The sequence below is a fragment of the Hemicordylus capensis genome, chromosome 4 (genome assembly GCF_027244095.1).
Source record: "Hemicordylus capensis ecotype Gifberg chromosome 4, rHemCap1.1.pri, whole genome shotgun sequence".
NCBI classification, from domain to species: domain Eukaryota; kingdom Metazoa; phylum Chordata; class Lepidosauria; order Squamata; family Cordylidae; genus Hemicordylus; species Hemicordylus capensis.
Genome location: NC_069660.1, coordinates 162,852,119 through 162,871,922, shown reverse-complemented (window position 1 = coordinate 162,871,922; position 19,804 = coordinate 162,852,119). Strand labels below are relative to the sequence as shown.

Genomic DNA, 19,804 nt, shown 5'->3' with positions numbered 1-19,804 from the left:
TACTGTTTCATGAGATCTCAGCCTTTTTTCTATCTCTCATATTTTCTTCTGTGTGCAAGGGGGGGAAAGGAGTTGCACGTGGTCGGTTGTCCATTTCCCATGCTCCTGTTCTGTTGATCCCTGTTTTATCCCTGTGATCTCCTATTCCTTACCTTTTTTCCTCCCCTCCCCTCGCCCCCTTCCTCTTTCCACTGTTCTCCTGTGACTAATTTGGAATTTGAACCTCCGCTGCATCTCCGTTCTATACGGAGTGGTTGATAGTTGCAGCATGGAAGTCGTACACACCGGTGACATGTTGAGATGTTCCCTTTTGGAGGGCCCTCCTTCGGACACCCCAATGGTCCCTTCGGGGGTGGGGGATGGAGCAAAAATGGATGCTCAAGCACCGATTGTTCCCCAGGACGGGGAAAGGGCGGGAGGCTCTTCAACACCCCAGGATAGGGGCATGGCAGAGAGTATACCGGTGCTGAAGGTGCATTCTAAAGTGCCCAAAAAAGCAAAAGGTTTGAAGGGGAAGGATGGCACAAAGACCAAGAAAAAGAAGAAAATCCCCTCGGGCACAGCTCCATTGAGCGAACACCTACAGATGCAAGCAGTCAGGGCACAGCAGCCTGAACGGCCGCAGACAGAGCCTCCCGCCAAAACCACACCCGCCATTTTGTTGGCAACCAATCTTTCCATGGCCCCTAGTTTGCAGCCCACTCCTGCACCTCTCATGGGTGCGGCTTCCTCGGAGAGAAGGGGCACAGATATGAATGCTCCAGCCCTGATGGAAGCCCAAACAATGGCGGCGCATTCCATGATTGAACCGGCAGGTATAGTGGGGCTGAACGGGGAGCGTATTTCAATTAGGGAACTGCAATGGTTGGGCGACTTCGTTCAAAACCAGTGCTTGGCTTTGGTTTCGCCTCTTTTGGGACAGACTGGCCAGACGTTGGGCGGTGCACCCTCGGGGGGTGCGGGTTCCCATCCAGCGCCTGCAACAGCTGCTTTTCCTCCTGTTGTTCCCTCCAGACACCGCCCACGGAGGCCATCCTTTTCATCGTCCCCAAACTCCAGCCCGGCCAGGCAACATATTCCTGTAGGAGAACGGGTGTACTTGGCTAGAAGGTCTAAAAAGAGATCCCTTAGGAGGGGTTCTGCCCTGTGCCCTTCCTCAGATGAGGGCGCCCACGGGCAAAAGAGAGTATGTACCTCTGAGAGGCACCATTTTACTGCCCCTATTGTGGCCACAGATGTTAGGGGGGTTCCTGTGGCTCTCCAGCCTGTGAAGACACAGACTAGTCACCTGCCAGCACCTGTTTCAGTGGGAGTTTCTGCTCCTGTTCCCCATTCAGTCAGTCAGTCAGCCCTTTATTGCGGTCATAGACCAGTACACCCCATTCAGTGACTCCACTTGGACTTCCACGGGGGTCAAGTTCCAGTTCCTCTGATTCAGAAAAAGAAGAAGGGGAGCTCTCTGATTAGCAGACCCCAAATGAAAAGCCTTCTACAGCTTGGCTATTCTCAACAGCGGAATTTGAGATCTTACTAGCAAAAGCTAAGAGGGCCATAAAGGATATTTCTAAGGACACAGGAGAACAGCCAATTTCTGGTTTAGACCAGGAGGTTTTCCCCGCTGCTTCGGTTTCTCTGGCCACGGTGCCTTTTCCGTCTTTGTTTAAGGACGTCATGCTGGCCGGATGGGGAGTTCCGGTGGTAACAAAGCCGGCCCTGCATTTTCCTAAAAAATTATATACTCTTCCTCCTGATGTTATGTCGATGTTAGCTGTCCCCATTGTAGATGCTCCAGTGGCTCAGTTGGTGATGGGAGCATTGGTGAATAAGGAAGGTGAGGAGTTCCTAAAGTCTCCAGAGGAGAAGAAAAAAATACCATATCCTACATAAGAGCCATGAGGCGTCGGCTACAGTGATAAGGGCAGCTTCGACAAACTCCATTTTTGCGAGGGCTACGATCCTGTGGATCAAGGAGTTGGCTAAGTTGGTTCCTCCAGATAATGTAAAACTGAGACAAGGTCTGAACAAAATTGCCAGGGCTTCTGCCCTTATGGTGGACTCAAGTTTAGACTGTGCAACATACAGCCAGGTCAATGGCCACTGGCATAGCAATGCGTAGAGGACTATGGTTACGACATTGGAAGGTTGATTCCAAGTCTAAGGCAGCTCTGGCGGCTACCCCATTTAGAGGCACAAAACTTTTTGGGGAATCATTAGAGCCGGTTTTGGTGGAGACCCTAGATAAGAAAAAGGCTATGCCAGTGGGGAGAGGGGACACAAGGCGATCCTTTCAAGGTAGTGGAAACTTTCAGAGTTCCTTTCGTTCTTACAGGTCCTACCACTGACCTAACGCTTCCGGTTTCCGAGAAGGTTTCAGAGATCGAGAATTCCAAGGGAATCAGTACAGACCAAACTGGCGTCTGTCCTGGAATGCTAAGAACAGAGGTGTGGGCAGAGGCAGAACAGGAGCCTTCCCTGCGAACCAGGCCAAGCATAATGGTAAGCAATGACTGCGTCCCAGTGGGCGAAAGATTACAGGCCTTCTTCCGGACGTGGGAGGCATAGACCTCAGACCATTGGGTGAATCAGACTATTTCACAGGGGTATCATATAGATTTTTGGGCATTCCCCCCCCCCCGACTTCTTCTTTGAGACGCCGGTGTCCAAATGCGGATCCAAGAGGAAGCTTATGGAGATTGCCATACGCCATCTACTGGACATCCGAGGCATAGAAATGGTTCCTGTGGCGGAAATTCTGGAAGGAGTTTTCTCACTTCTATTTTTGGTTCCGAAAAAGGACAACTCTTGGAGGGTGGTGCTGGACCTCAGACGGCTGAATCAGTACATGAGGAAACGGACATTCCGAATGGAGTCGCTCAGTTCAATCAAGACCGCAATTCTGCCAGGGGATTGGCTTTCCTCCCTAGACTTGTCCAAAGCCTACCTTCATGTGCCGATCCATCCCTCCTTCAGACGCTTCCTGAGGTTCAGCTATGACCAGAGGCTCTACCAGTACAGAGCTCTCCCGTTCGGTTTATCTTTGGCTCCTCATGTTTTCACGAAGTTGATGGTGGCAGTCATCACTCGGGTCAGGCAGGAGGGTATCCTCTCCTACCCGTATTTGGACGATGTTTTGATACGCTCGAGTTCGGCACAGCGGGCGAAGCTGGACGTGAGACGCACAGTCCAGATTATGGAAGATCATGGATTTCTCATCAACGAAGTCAAGAGCCACATGATCCCATCACAGACCATCTTGCATTTGGGGGTTCTTTTCAACACAGAGGCAGCGATGGTGAGTCTCCCGAAGGAGAGAAGGGTCAAAATTGTGGCGGCCATAGGGCCGTATGTTCACAAAAAGAAAGCCTCCCTCATGCATCTAGCACACATTCTGGGTCTAATGATTGCGTGTTTGGAGTGTGTGCGATGGGCCAGGTGGCATTCCAGACCGCTACAGTGGCTGCTACTCCCTTATCAGGAGGCGATCATGGAGAGGAGGAGCTTGTGGGTCAAGACCACCAAATAGGTCAGACATTCCTTCCACTGGTGGATGTCTTCTGCCACGAGGAGGGGCTTACCTCTATCGATACCAGAAAAGTTGATTGTAACGACGGATGCGAGCCTGTTCGGCTGGGGGGCCCACTGTTCCAATCTCCAGGCCCAGGGGATATGGGAACGGAAAGACCTTCAGCACAACATAAATTGGCTGGAGCTGAAAGCAATCAGGTTGGCTCTGTTAAGATTCCAGACCGTCGTAGAGGGCCGTCATGTGCTGGTGCGAACAGACAACGTTACAGCAAAAGCACATATAAACCACCAAGGAGGAACACGGTCAAGAGCTTTGATGCAGGAATCAAACCTACTTTTCAGGTGGGCGGAGGTTCACTTGATATCGGCAGAGCACTTGTCGGGGACAGAGAACCTGCAAGCGGATTGGCTGAGTCAACAGTCATTGGACCCAGCAGAGTGGTCTTTCCATCCGGAGGTTTTCGATCTGATAGTGCGAAAGTGGGGCTTGCCCTCAGTGGACATGTTCGCTACGCGTCAGAACTCAAAACTTCCAAGGTTCTATTCCAGACATCAGTGTCCACAGGCGGAGCATGTGGACACGTTGGTCTCCAGGTGGCCTCAGGGTCTACTGTATGCTTTTCCTCCACTAACAATTCTGGGAGCTGTCCTCTGGAAAGTAATGCTCGAACGAGCAGAGTTTATTTTGGTGGCACTGTACTGGCCCAGAAGACCGTGGTTTTCGGACCTCATGGCTCTCTCGGTGCTTCAACCATGGCCCCTTCCAGAGAGGAAAGACCTCTTAATGCAGGGCCCCATTTGTCATCCGGACCCGGCGTGGCTGCAACTTCACGTGTGGAGATTGAGCGGCAGGTGTTAGTGCGTCAGGGGTATTCAAAGCCAGTGCAGGACACAATCTTAGCATCCTGAAGATCCTCCACGGTTCGCATATACCAGGTGACTTGGTCAGCCTTCTGTAACTGGGCCAAAAACTCTGGAGTGGAACCCTTGAAGGCCAGGGTGCCAGCGGTTCTTGGTTTCCTTCAGGCGGGGGTCGAAAAGGGCCTTTGACCCAGTACTTTACGCCGTCAAACATCAGCGTTAGCTTCAGTGTTAAGATATTCAACGTTTTTTGAGGGGAGCAACGAACTTGGGTCCTCCCCCCGTTCATAGATTCCCCTCGTGGGACTTAAATAAGGTGTTGAATGCTAGGGGCCCCTTTGAACCACTGTGCAAGGTTCCCTTAAGGATTTTGTCCTTTAAAGTTCTTTTTCTGGTTGCAGTAACTTCAACTAGAAGAGTTTCTGAGTTGGTTTCGGGATGAGCTATGTATTTTTCAGAAGGGGTCAGTAGTTATGAAACTGGACCCCAGGTTTTTACCTAAGGTAAACTCAGTTTTTCATAGAAGTCAGGAAATAGTCTTGCCATCCTTTTGTCCTGACCCTCAGCATCCCAAAGAGAAGGTTTGGCATACCTTAGATGTGCAGAGGGATCTCTGTATTTACATAAAGCGTACAAGAAGTTGGCGTAAGTCTGATGTGTTGTTTGTTTCTTTTCAGCCTTCGAGTCTGGGCTCTAGAGCATCAAAGGCTTCGCTGGCCAGGTGGATTAGGGCTACTATAGTCTTGGCCTATGAGGTATTACAACTTCCTGTGCCCAAGGGTATCATGGCCCATTTGACTAGAAGCGCCTCAGCTTCAGCAGCTTTTTCGGCTAGGGCACCCCTTGAGGAAATCTGTAAGGCAACCACCTGGTCTTCGGTCTCTCCCTTCATAAAGCATTATAAAATTCCATCTTTTTATGAGGCACAGGCGGCGGTTGGTCGCACTGTGTTACAGAAGGTGGTCTAATCATCTGCTACCCTCCCTATTTCTGAAGCTTGGGTATGTCCCATCACGTGACAGATGCCCTCCCCATACCTTGGAAAAAGAAATATTGATAGACTTACCGTGAAGGGTTCTTTTTCTGGTATGGGGAGGGCATCTGACCCTCCCGCGGATGGAAAATATGGGTCTCTGTTGGGGAGGTGGGCAGCTCCTAGGGTTTTACAGTTTCATGCTATCACTTACCTTCCTTCTCTTATTTCGTACTGCTTTTCTGTTGCCTTGTTTTTTCTGAGCTGAGATGTCTGTGTCCTCAGTTTCTCCTACTACGCTCTTCACGACCAGAACTGGGTCAGACAAGGAGGAGCAGAAGGGGTAGAGGATGTGCAAAGCTTTGATTGGCCCTGTCTCGGAGCATGCAGAGCCTGACAACCCCATCATGTGACAGATGCCCTCCCCATACCAGAAAAAGAACCCTTCATGGTAAGTCTACCAATGTTTCTTTCTCTGTACATACACATGCAGGAGAATTGTCCAATGCTGTTTTAAATAATCAAAGAAGGAAAGCAGCAGGTACCATGTCCGTTTGGATTTTAAACGGGGTAGGTTCGAGCAACCAACTCACAGACCAGGTTGAAACAATAATCTAAGCCAGTGATTCTCAAACTTGGGTCCTCAGGTGTTATTGGACTTCAACTCCCATAATCCCCAACCAAAGGCCACTGAGGCTGGGGATTATGGGAGTTGAAGTCCAATAACACCTGAGGACCCAAGTTTGAGAATCCCTGATCTAAGCCATGCCTTAGATTAATGTGAACTAGGGGCTCACATTGGAGTGTGTCCTGAGACAAGAGGTGAAGATAGGTCTCTGCCCTTCCCCCACCTCCTCCTTCTTCATCCTCCCTTGTGTCTTTGCTGCAGAAGAACAGTGTGAAAAACAAAACTTTATTGGCACATCCTGTACAAATAATATAGCACACCCCACACATGCAGGACCCCCCCCCCCTCTCTCTCTCTCTCTCACACACACACACACACACACACGATATATATGGAATATAAAGGTAAAGTGTGCCATCAAGTCAATTTCGACTCCTGGAGCCCACAGAGCCCTGTGGTTGTCTTTGGTAGAATACAGGAGGTGTTTACCATTGCCTCCTCCCGCGCAGTACAAAATGATGCCTTTCAGCATCTTCCTATATCGCTGCTGGCCAATATAGTACCAGTGGGGATTTGAACCAGCAACCTTCTGCTTGTTAATCAAGCATTTCCCCGCTACGCCACTTAAGGTGACCTGATATGGAATATACCTACTACAATTATCTCATAAATCCATACATCAATAATGGTTCTATCTCTTTTGTGTTCCCATTTATGTGTGTGCTCTCTCACACACAAACTCATGCACAACCCAGTAAAAGTTTTCCACAGGAAACTGAGTCCCAATTTCACCTCAGCATATAAAGGTAAATTGAACCCACTTGCTAAGGGGATTAGGGATGTGCACGAACCGGTTCAAAGGCCATTCTAAAGGCCTCCAAACAGGTTCGAACGTGGTGCCGGCTCGAAGTTTGCAGCCAGCGGGGATGCCTCTTTAAGGGCGGGGAAGGGTACACTTACCCCTGCCGCCACTTTCCCCCCGCTGGCACTCCATTTTTTGCAAAGTCCATGGAGTGGCAGTGTACCTTCCTGCCACCCCTTCCCCTGTTCTTGGCTGGAAGTGGCCAGAAGTACCATGCGCATGTGTGCCCGTTGCATGCGTGCACACGCGCGCCCAGTACTTCTGGCCAAGAACCTGGGAAGGGGTGGCAGGGAGGTATGCTGCCACTACATGGATTTTGCAAAAAATGGAACAGTGGTGTGGGGGGAAGTGGCGGGAGGGGTAAGTCACCCTCCCCCATCCTTAAAGAGGCACCCCCGCCAGCTTTGAACTGCACCTCTGCAGTTCCGTGCACATCCCTAAAGGGGATGTTTTGGACAGCATCTCTCCTCCTTTTCTTGTGACTGGCCAACTAATGCTCAGTAACATTTCCCTCACAGTTTTGCCTGCTAGTCAGGCTGGGGGTGGGGGGGCTGAACCTGAGCACTAGGCAGCCAGTCAGGAGGAGGGAGGGATGCTGCCTGATGCTGTTTTCCTCCTCCATCTCACCTGAAGCCAAGACAAGTCCCCTGATCAGGAGCCAACAGCATGCTAATGAGTCAGGGAGGTAGGAGGAGGAGACTAAAGAGCAAGCTGTTATTCAGCTTTTGTCCCACCTAGTCCAATTATAGCTACACCCCTGATGCAAACAACCCATGGTAAGTCTTGGGCTCACAAACTTCCTTCTCCTCCTACACTCAAGAGAAGGAGAGTGAAAGCTTCTGCTTTCAGTGTTGACTATACCATCATTTCCTGTTATGCATAGACTCAGGGGAATTTCATTTCTTCTGGTACCATTCAAGTTCTCCAACAAACTGTGGTTTGTTGTACTGGGAACAAGGTGTGTGTGTGTGTGTGTGTGTGTGTGTGTGTGTGTGTGTGTGTGTGTGGTTTCAGTACATATTGATGTCCAAATGTGGTTTAAGTGCTTGGTGCAAATCTTTCAGGAAACTGGTTTAACAAACCATGAAGCTTTGAATTCAGGAAGGCTTGTGATGGAAGAAGGAAACATGCATCTTATTCCTAGCTCAACAAATCAAGATTTGTTCGATTGTCTGAACCAGGCCTCTAACTCTAGTAAATTACCTTATTTTCCCAAATAGAAGGTGACTCTGAATGCAAGAAGATGCCTTAAACATTAGAGGTTAAATACAGGTTATACCTGTATAAACCCCAAGGAAGGAGGAATCTGAATCTAAGACACACACACCCCAACACGTAATTAAAAGGAAAGAACTGGGAGGGAAGACTCATCTTAGATTTGGGTAAATACAGTAACAAAAGAAGATATCAAATCAGTGTTTGATCCTGACTTGTTTTAACTAACTAGAGTTGGAATAAAGTACAGTTCCCTAGTTTGTTCAGATAGAAAATTGTAGTTTAGTCAAAAGGCAAAGCAGAAACTTTCACTTTCCTTATTGTGTGTGAAGAAGGAGAACCATGCGGGTCCAAGGCTTGCTGCAACTTTTTCACAATTATCTAAACCAATATGTAAGATTGTCAGAAATTGCCCCAAAGTTATTTCAAAATGTATTAGGTTTTTCAAACATAAAATACATAAATATCAAGGGGTATACTCATGGGTCAAATGGGCCATAACCCAGAATTTGGCTTTTAAAAAGCCAGATCTGGCAGCGCCCAGAATATAAGATTAGGACACTTTCAGAAATCTAAGAAATATTACAGTATTCCATAATAAGATTTGTTGGTTTGTTAGTTTAATATGCTGCCTTAATCCAAAGGCTCTTTAATGTGATGTTTGTATTTGACCTGCCTGATGCATAAAGGAGTCTTAACCATTCTGCATTACTATAAGTGTCTGAACCCTGAATGAACCTGCCCAGTGGCTTCATGCATATGTTAAAGAGCAGTGGAAATGGGATGGATAGAACCCTGCAGAGTCCTGCCTGAAATAGAGCTGCAAAGGAGCAGAGCAGCAGTCTTCCAGCACCCTCTCCTAGAACCTCCCCATGTGGTAGGAGCCAAACTTCTGCAATGGCGTGCTCCACAAACCCAGCCCATGCAGGTAATCCAGAAGGTGCCACTGTTCATAGTACTGTAAGTAACTGAGAGACAGTCATACTCCTCTCCCTGCCCATATAATCTTATTTGCAGATCAGTGCTTAAAATGGGTACAGCATGCTACTGTCAGCCCATCAGGGGGAAAGGTAGGATGATATAATTCGTTCACTACCAGGTAAAGCTCTGCCAGAAGTGATTAAGTGGAAGCAATGGTAGCGGAAAAGAATTATTATTATTATTATTTTATTTTATTTTATTTATATACCACCCTTCCAAAAATGGCTCAGGGCAGTTTACAATCTCTTTGTTGCAGTCATTACCACATAGTAGGAATTCAAATGTCATGAGCCTTCATCCAGTTGCACTGAAACTGTCATCCCAAATGCCTCATCATTGAAAATTCCTCAGTAAGCAGTAAACCAAAAAGAACATTTTGGGGATGGGGCCATAGCTCAGAGGTAGAGCATCTGCTTTTGCATGCAGAAGGTCCCAAGTTCAGTCCCTGGCATCTCCAGATAGGGCTGGGAAAGACTCCTGCCTGAAAGTTTGGAGAGCCACTTCCAGTCAGTGTAGACAATACTGAGCTAGATGGACCAATTGTCTGACTCAGTATAAGGAAGCTTTCTTTGTTTCCTGTGTTTCTAAAGTTTAGCTCGGACAAATGGGAGAGAGTGCCTAAGAGCTATTGTATTGCCACCCGTAAGAGCTCCTATTTCAGAAATCCACCGGAGCTTTAACAAAATACCAACTGAACAATCACCTAGGGCCAACTGGAAGCCATTCTAATCCATCAGCTTTTGGGGGTGGACTATCTTAATGGTCCCCCATTCCTTCAAAGGTCAGAGGAAACTAAAATTCACCATTTAATGATATATGGCAAAGCAGTAATTAGGGATGTGCATGGAACCGGTTCAGTGGCCCTTTATGGGCCTCCGAACCAGTTTGAATGGTGGGTGTGGTGCATCTTTAAAAGCAGCGGAGGGTGCACTTACCCCTCCCTCCGCTTTCCCCCTGCCAGCGCTCCATTTTCTTAAAGTCAATTGGGGCGGCAGCATACCTCTCTGCTGCCCCATTGCCCCCTTTACCAGAAGTATCCGACACACCTGCACACGCTGGGCACAGGCACGCTTGTCATGGGTGTGATGTGCGCATGCCCGGCGTGTGCAGGCACATCGGATACTTCCAGTTACTTCCTGTAAAGGGAGCAACGGGGCATCAGGGAGGTACACTGCTGCCCCGAAGGACTTTAAGAAAACGGAGTGCCAGTGGGGGGAAAGCGGAGGGAGGAGTACGTGCACCCTCCCCCACCCTTAAAAATGCACCCCTCCCCACCTCAGAAACACCCCTGCACATCCGTGCACATCCCTAGCAGTAATCACAGGCTTCCCCTCCAATGACTCACTTTCCTCCAATCCAGAACAGAAAACCAAATGAAGTGTGTGACCCATGGCATGTGTTAGGCCTGATATCTACTGGGACAGGACCATGGTTGTCATGATGGCCATGAACTTCTGAACTACGCTCGTTATGGAGGCCTCAGCATGGAAATTGAAATCTCCCAGAACTACAAGCCTAAGGGCCTGTTCTTACGACCCACATGGTCATACTTAAAGGATTAACTATGATTTCCAAGCTGTGTGTGCTCTTATGGAGTGTGGCATGAGAACCCACGTTGTACCAATGATCGTAATCTTGCTGCTGTGGTTAACTTGGATTAAACTACAGTTGGCAGCTACAATCCGATTGTAAGGTGCTTCTTAATTATGTTCATGTTCATCACAGTTACTGAGCACTTAATGACTGGCAGCTGAATGTGTGAACTGATTCCACTGAAAACTGAGGCAATACAAAAGTTTTGTACAAAAGTCCCCAGAAAAAAAAGTGATGAACATGCTTGTCTATCCAAGGGCATAGCCTACTACTGTTAAGCCATTTAGGCTAAAGACAATGGTACTTTTTCAGAGTGTTGCAGGTGGCATGATAATAGAGGGGGCGGATTATTCCCCCAGACTTCTATAGCTAAATGCAGGCAACAATAGCTCCATACTACTACCTTCAAAAACTGCTTGTCTGTTTTACAAAGAAGCAAGCAACCTCAATTTGAGAAGCAACCAACCAACAGAGGGCAATATGCCCATATGAAATAATGTCTGCTCCTTCTCTCTTGGAAAAAATCTAGAAAATGATTTGTAGCTTCAAGCAACCCACCATGAAAAACTGTTAGTAACTTTGAATAATTCTTACTCAAGAATTGTTGGGGACATATGTATGTTGGAAAATGTATTGTTACTATCTGCCAAACAAGTTTTTACATGCAGATGCCAGAGATATGTGTATTTACAATATGTCACAGAAATCAAGTTTTGCAACCTCAAAACTCTATGTATCCATGCAAAGTTATCAGAACTAATACCATGAGAGAGCTTGTTTTCTATTGCCCAGAAAAGTATAAGCTGGATAGAATGCTACAGCATTAGCTTCAGAATGACACACACCAGCAACCACAGTATACAAACAGGCAAGGTACATTAAAAAAAAAAGTGATATTGGACAATATGCATCTCATGTTTCAGCAGAAATGCTTACATGCTCTGTCACTCTAGAGAAGGGGTTCCCAACCTGTGGTACTCCAGATGTTGCTGGACTACAACTCCCATCACCCCAGCTATAATTCTGGCTGGGGATGATAGGAGTTGTAGTTCAGCAACATCTAGAATACCACAGGTTGGTAACTCCTGCTCTAGGGCATGTGAACTTGCTTGCTTTGTAGCTTCATGATTTTACTGCTTTGATATTCATTGAGGCTATTCACACGATTGCAGAAAATCAGGCTAGCGGAGGCTAGCCCGATTTTCTGCAATCGTGAGAACCACCAGGCTTGGCTGCGAGCCTGGTGGTTCTTGAGCGAGTAACCCGCTCAAGTAGCCTGCCCCTAAAACCAAGTTTGCAGAGCGAGTGCTCTGCAAACCCGGGGTTTTTTATCATGAGTAGCTGCAGTGTGGCTCTCTGCCACAGCTACTCACAAGGAGACATCCAGAGGGGGGGCAAAAAGCCGCCTCCCAGCTCTGGGGATCTTGCCAGCATGCCCTGCGCACTTGCGCAGGGCATGCTGGAGCTTCCATTATCTTGTGAACAGTATTTTCAATGTTAGATCATAATTATTAATATGCATATAGCACTTTTAACTTATTCAAAGCACTTCACATCCTTGATCTCAATAATTCTTGCATCACTACCACAAGGTGGGCCAGTATTACCAACTCCATATTCTAGATGGGGAGGCTGAGTGAACTAAGGCCTATGAGGTTCATGGTAGAGGTGAGAGTTGACCTGAAGGTTTCACAACTCAACCAGTATATTGCACCAGTTCACAGCTCATAATCGTCCCTTAGTACTACATTCCCCATCTTCTCTGAAGTTTCCTTTCTAATCTGCCTGTTTGCTTAAATGTAAACCCCACCTTAAGATAATTTATAATATTTTGAAAGATGTTATTGAAAAATATACACATTTCAAATATACTAACAAAAAAGAAAGAAAGATATCACTAAATGTCCCCATCCCAAAATTTAGTGCAGCATCACATAAGTAATAAAGGAGGAACTTACTTATTGTTATGAGTGCCAACAATTTTAATGGTGCTCCACAGTGTAACACAAATACAGAAGATAAATCCCTGCTCCAAGGGCCTTACAATTTATATTGCAGCAGCAGCAGCCGAGAAAACACAGGAAGAGAAATTATCAACAGCGGTGTCAGCATAATGTTACAAATCAGAACATGATGCTGATATTTTCACTGATGTATTTCACAATACAGTGGTCGTATAAGCAGATATGCCCACAAATGTTTAGAATGTGGTTGCAAAAATCCCCACTAAATGTCTGCTCAAATAGAATACAAACATTAATGGACTGAAGACTCAAGCTTTGTTGAAGCCCCAAGGAAAAGGAGTTACTGGCCATGTAGTCAGCCACTAAGAATTCATCTCAGTAGGCCCTAGTTGTTGTTTCATGACACATTTTGAAAGTACCCCCAGCTAACCACAGAGGTCACAGTAAGACACAGATATGTGTGGCCCATGCCATCCGTAATTTGTGAGCAGGACAGAGACCTAAAGGGTGACCTGTGTGTACTTTCAGCAAAACCAAAGGGTGAGGGAGGAACTCTTGGACAATATTCCTGCCCCTTTCAAGAAGAAGTTAATGAGATGTTAAGCACTAATTAAAGTGGCATCTTTGAGAGCAGATATACTTTTCCCCTGTCTAAGCAATCTGGCTTTTTATCACTTCCCAGCACCTGCTAGCTTAGGAGCATGACACTTCAGAGATTATTCTGAGCAAGCGTCAGGAGACACAGGCAGACACACACCCGAATATAGAATGACAGAGATGGCCATGGTTTAAATGACACTACCCCTGCTCTTTGAGAGGACAGATGGGTCTCACTTGGGGTGCCACCCAGGCAACTTCCCCTAGAAAATTATGAGCAGCATGGAATATATGGGGGCCCATTTAGCTTTTAAATCGCGCTGGCACAAAACAGACGGGGAGCTGTGTCGGCACAGCATGTCCTTTATCCTGCACAAGGCAATTCGAAATGATTTTTTCCAGAGCTATCTTTACTTGCTGGAGAAGCTGCCTCTGGGTGAGTAAGTGGGAAATCTGTCTGGGTAGGATTGGTGATATGTGGTATAGGAAGGCTTGGCTTAGGAAAATAGGCACAGGGGTTGACGATTCCATAAAGTGGCACTCTTTGCCCTGGAAACCCCATCCTCATCCAAGATACATGGCAATCATTCTCAGTCATGAGAGAAGTGTACTTGATGTGCTCAGAAACACTCTTATTTATAGTCGGTTGCATGTTCAAGCAGATCCGGGAGTCATTCTAGGTGAGCCCACAAAAAGGTTATGGGGCTAATAAGAGCCCTGCCTCTAATGGAGCTGGAAGGAAGTGGGATGGAAGAGAGATATTTTGGTCTCCTGCTTTTTTCTTGTGGATGTCCAAGTTGCACTGAGACCTCTAAACGAGTCTCCCCCAAGCGCAGGAATTGTGAATAAGTGGGAAAGAGGAGGAGTGATATTTCAGGGCACAATCTTCAGATTTCATCACTGCCAAACCAGGTCAAGTGGGGTGATGACCAAGGAGAGAGGACCTTTCCAGTTGTCTGCAGAATGACCTCCCTTCCTAGGAAGTGCCAACACTTTTGTTATTTAGAAGACACATTAAAGCTTGCCTGTGCTCTGGGGATTTTCACAGTTTTTCTGGTTACAGTTTGATACTACTGCTGTATTGATTGTACATTGATTTTCCAAGGGTTTTATTGATCCTCTCTATGTTGCATTTTAAATTGCTGCTTGTATCTGCTGCTGGCTTTACTCTTGCTTTTACTGTTTGTCTTTTGTAAGCTGCTTTGCATACTGTTCCAACAGATAAATGCACCGATAAAATCTCAAATAAATAAACCTTTCTGCACAAACACAAAGTTAATTTATTTGCTCTTGAAGTACCAACCTACAGTCATCTCAACTGGGATGACTGAGGGCAAATCCCTTTCAAAAATACAAAAAGTCTGGATAATATATCTCTGAATATTTAAGCATAATTAAGAACCTTGTGATATCTCAAAGTCTAACACATTTATTTCAGAACAAACTTTAATGGACTAGAGTTCACTTCATCACTGATCAGTAACAGTAGCCACCATTAGTCAATGCCACTGACTAGTTAATAGCATGATTACAGATTACAAATGGAACTTTGGGGGCTCATAGTATGCCTTGGGGGCATTTTGGTAGGGAAACACCATAGAAGTAAAGAGTTAAGCATCTCCTCCCTTCACACTGTGGTTCTGATCCAGATCAAGTATCTCCACAGTGGCTGTTTCTGCTTTAAAACAAATCCCTGGCTAGACAATAATGCATTTAACAACTTGGCTTGGCTTTCAGATGAATGAAAGCCAGCCCTTTGGATCCCCAGCACTGATCACTGAGACGTGACCAACTATTCCTTTCCCTGCTGGTCTGCTTTCCTCTCTTGCACACCACCTTTCTAGCTGAAGGTTATGCTGGAGGGTTATGTGTAATAGCCTTGAGTGAAAAGCCAGAGGGAGACTAATGCCAAGAAGAAAACAGAATTGAAATGCTGGAAGAGGGATCAGTTCCTGCCCATTTTCATACTTGAAAGACTTCTGAGCATACTTGAAAGGCTTCTGAGAAGTCAGTGACCAAGAGTGTCACTGACTTCTTGAGGACTACTTCATATGACCCTGAGGATGTTTGGGTCTTTGGACCCTCATCATATGGATTATTGAATATGTAGTGAGTTTTGAATCCTGAAGTAATCATTCTTGCTCCATAAGAGTGGAAACTGACAATATAAAAGCCACATTCAGACCTTTTTTTAAAAAAGTGCTGTAGGTGCTGAAAGGCATCATCTCATACTGGATATGGCCATGGTAAAGCCCTCCTGTATTCTACCAAAGACAACCACAGGGCTCTGTGGGTGCCAGGAGTTGACACCAACTTAACGGCACAACTTTACATGCTTTCAGCATCAGAAGTCCTGCCCCGATGCATCACTCGCCCCCTCCACCATGCTGTTCAAGGTTACAGCAGCATTTGTAGCCCTATTCAGATGTTTTTAAAAGTGTTGCTGTAACCATGTATAATGGCACAAACGGGTTGGAACCCCACCATGACCTGTCACCTGCTCACACCTACAGCAGGGTTTGTGTGAACAGGGAAGCACCATAACCGTGATGCCATAACCGTGGTGCTTGTGTGAACAGGGCCTGGGGTGAACCATGGATGGAATGGCCAGTCCACATGTGCCGCTACGGTGCTTCTGGGAGACAATGGCTAATGGTGCTGATGCATGCCATAGCACTGCCCAGGAATGTTCCTTGCAGCATCCACAGCCAGGACAAATCTCCTGTTTTGGGTCCCTGTTTATAAAGGGCCATAGCACCATTGTTGTGTAGCATATTGCAAGCTGTATCTGCCCGTGCAGACATTAAGGTTCATCAGTCAGAATGACAGGATAAATGGATCCTCATAAAAATGTTTAGGGAGGGAGCAACATCTTCTGAAGTTGAATGTCACAAGGCTTGATTGCAATAGCTGCCACAGATGTGTTAAAGAGCTGCTTCCCGGTATGAAGGGATCTAAGTTGCAATTTTCATGAAGTGGAAGAGGAAGAAACTGCAAACACCCAGTCGTTTAAACAGACACTAGAGTACTCTACGGGTATATAAACCTGGACTGGAGATGGACAATAGTTGCTGAAGTATGAAGTGATGTGGGAGGAAAGGGTGTAAAATGCTGCATCCCCATGCTGATTGTCTGACTTAAACTACCACTGCAAAGCTGCTATCAGTCATGAAGGGGATAAACTTACAGGTGCAAACTTACAGCTTCTGGGGGAGGGACTTCTGTTGGAATTGGCCATATGCAAAGGGTTAAACTGCCTTCACTCATTCCACAGCCCCAAACCATATGTGGGGTTGGAGGGTGGGGCTGCAGATGCTTGTTAAGAAAAGAAGGCCATCGGGAACTCTAAATTCAGCTCCCAAGTCATGTCTAGTTTGGTCCTCAGTCATAGCACTTCAGGAGTGGTGTGAGTGGATTCATAGGTTTGCCACTGCTCCCCTACCTCACACTCCCCCCACCCCACTCACCCACCTTTTCTGGGTGAGCTTTGGGGAAAAGTGGTTGTGGAAAGCTTTTAATGGCAGAGCATCTGCTTTTGCATGTAGAAGCTCCCAGGTGCAATTGCTGGCGTCTCCAGGTAGGGCTGGGAAAGACTCTTGCCTGAGACCTTAGAGAGCTGCTGCCAGTCAGTGTAGACAGTGCTGAACTAGAAGGACCAATGGCCTGACTCGGTGTAAGGCAGCTTCCTATCTATGTCCCTGTTTCCAGTCCTTTCCAATAGTAAGCTCAAATCATCAGTCCATCAAGGCAGGTAAGTATTGTCTACACTGACTAGCAGAAGTTCTCCTGGGCGTTTTCCAGAGACTATGAGATTTGCAACGGGTAAAGCATTGCAAAGTGTGATGGAATAGTGCAATGCTTTAAAACCAAGAGTAAAGCCTTATTCAGTGCCTCATTGTAGGCTGGTGGCCATTCATATTTTCCATCCGTTGCAACATGTTTTCAAGGCAGGACTGTCCATATTCTCCTTGAAACACATTTATCTGCCTCTCCACATGATCCATTTGGGCCAATGGAGTTGCGGGGGTGGGGGGCAGGGTGTGACATTGGTTTTTTTTTAACTTCTCAGCTGCTGTGCGCTAATCCGCCAGCAGGGGGAAGTGCCACTCCAAAACAAAAATCTAACTTTGTCTTGCATCATTCCAGTCTTCTGCAAACATTAACTGGGATTTTTTTTTAAAAGGGGGAATGGGGAGGAGATCCTCTGGAGTGACAAAACAAGGGAACTGCTTATTGTGGGGGGAGGGGAGCAAAAGGGAATCCTGTGGCAAGCCAGGAAGGGGGAAAGACAGGAACTGGTGCACCTCCAGGGCAGATAGATAGATAGATAGATAGATAGATAGATAGATAGATAGATAGATAGATAGGCAACCCATCAAGTACAGGTGGGATTGTACAAGACTGAACTGATGCACCTTCTTGGGCACTAGAAGCAGTTTGCCAATTTACCATTTGGTGTCCTGTTATGTACTGCACATCTGGGTGAGAAGTGTGCAGTATCTATTTTTAGAATGCTCTCTCTGCGTTCACCCTCCAAGAACTGAAGACAGAATACACCATCATCATTACTCACAATGAGCACACTCACCCCACTGTCATTTTCATAAACAAATTCTGAAGAGTTTTGCTAGTTCTTAAAAATCTGTAAAACCTGTTTGACTAAAGGCAAGAGAGGAATGAAAGGAATGAGTAGTTATGCTGAGGTAAAGGTAAAATGTGCCATCGAATCAGTGTTGACTCCTGGTGACCACAGAGCCCTGTGGTTGTCTTTGGTAGAATACAGGAGGGGTTTACCATAGCCTCTTCCCACACAGTATGAAATTATGCCTTTCAGCATCCTCCTATATCGCTGCTGCCCAATATAGGTGTTTCCCATAGACTAGAAAACATACCAGCAGGGATGCGAACTGACAACCTCTGGCTTGCTAATCAAGTCATTTCCCCGCTGCACACACTGAGGTACTGATGCCTTTTTTAATATCACTGTAATCTTTCTTTAGCCTGTAGTGGTTTTATAGCTATGAATGATGCAGGTTATAAACTTCTTAAGTATTCCACTATACTGGAAAGATATGTGTGATCAAGATGAAATACTCCAGCTGTTATTTCTTTCCTCCAGTAACCCTGGACCCTTACTGCCCAGTTACTACAACCTTTCAGCATTTGTTTCAATTTTGCAAAATCTTTCTACACAGAATAGGTGAAAATAAATCAGCAGGGGGTGTAAAAAAAAAAAAAATCCAGGTCTGACCCTTACTGAGCTCCGTGCTCACTTCCAGTATCCATCTCTCAGGCATAACCTAAATGTGTAATGGATTAAAGGTTTAATAGCATCCGCTCCACAGTTGTCTTAAGCAGGTGATGACAAGGAGGGTTGTGAACACTGCTTTTGTTGGATGGAGCAATCACTTTGGCATGCTGTTTAGATGAAACCTAAGAGCTCCATTCTTGCAGTCTGCTCTGCTGCAAATTATCCCCATTGCATATTCTTGCTGCTTGCAACGGGATGCCATCTTGATGACAAAACAGGCAGGCCCACATTTCTGGACCTGCCACAATTAACAAATGTTTCACTTGGTTCATTTACAGTATGCAATTCCTCTTATACCCTGCTTGGAGTTCCTAAGGTTGTTCGTGTGCTAACAAAAAGGCTGTTCTATCATATGAACAAATTAAAAGCAAGCCTCTCTTGCAGTATATGTATCACATTTGTGACTGTTAATGCAGGAGAAATGTAGACGATATTGTGACTGTATATTCTAGTCAGCGTACATTTTACAATAACGATACAGAAAGCAGCACCGCTTTCTCCTGTGAAAACATCATATAAGATGGGACAGTTTCATTTTTTGATTCACATGTAAATGTGCAGGTCACATGGATACATGAAGAGGGAATGTATTCGTGTCAAGGGAGATAACTCATATGTTTGCAGGCTCTTCTTTTATGGGAGTTCAGTTTTCTCCCTCATTAGACCAATTTATCAGTTTTCATTGGTTAAACCCTTTCTAACCAAACAATGATTACAGCACTGGTGCAACTCTAGAACAACTAGTTTTGGGGAGCAGTGGGGTGGCAAAAAATGTTACTAGAGGAGTAAGGATTTTGCTATGACTTACAGAGGGTAATTAATGTTCTTAGTTAGTTTACCTTATTGGTGAAGCTTGCTTGTCATTTTCAAATGTATTCAGAAAATGGGACAGATTCCACTGAGAAAATACTAAGGCTGTTCACGTAAGCAGTCTTACCTGGGCTTACACAACACAACCCAGGTAGCGCTGCTAGTGTGGAACGCCGCAATTGGGCCAAAGCTTTTAACCTGGGCTAATACTGAAGTAGAAGAATGAGAGCAAGTGTTCATCGAGCTGGGCAGCTATAGCTCTGGAAGTGGGGAAATCCCCCAATGCATAGCACTCCTCACACACTGCAGTATGGGATTTCTGGAGGCTGGGATTTTCTTCATTTCCTCTGTCTCCAGATGGCCACGCCACTCCCTGCAGCACGGCTTGTATGGGCACACAAGTGGCATTGCCAAAGAAAAGGCAAGGATCATTGGGGGGGGGTAGGTGCAATCCTGCCTCCCCACCCCCCAACCCTTCCTGCCC

At 46.2% G+C, this 19,804-nt stretch overlaps 1 protein-coding gene across 1 annotated transcript in view; it reads left to right on the top strand.

Moving 5' to 3' along the window:
* Positions 1-13,014: 13,014 nt before the first annotated feature.
* The window catches only part of NTMT2 (N-terminal Xaa-Pro-Lys N-methyltransferase 2), a 32,098-nt gene continuing 25,308 nt past the window's right edge, over positions 13,015-19,804 (top strand). The window contains exon 1 of the mRNA XM_053246269.1: positions 13,015-13,635. Coding sequence (XP_053102244.1) covers positions 13,473-13,635 — 163 coding nt within the window. The 5' untranslated portion in view covers positions 13,015-13,472. The remainder of the gene's footprint in view (positions 13,636-19,804) is intronic.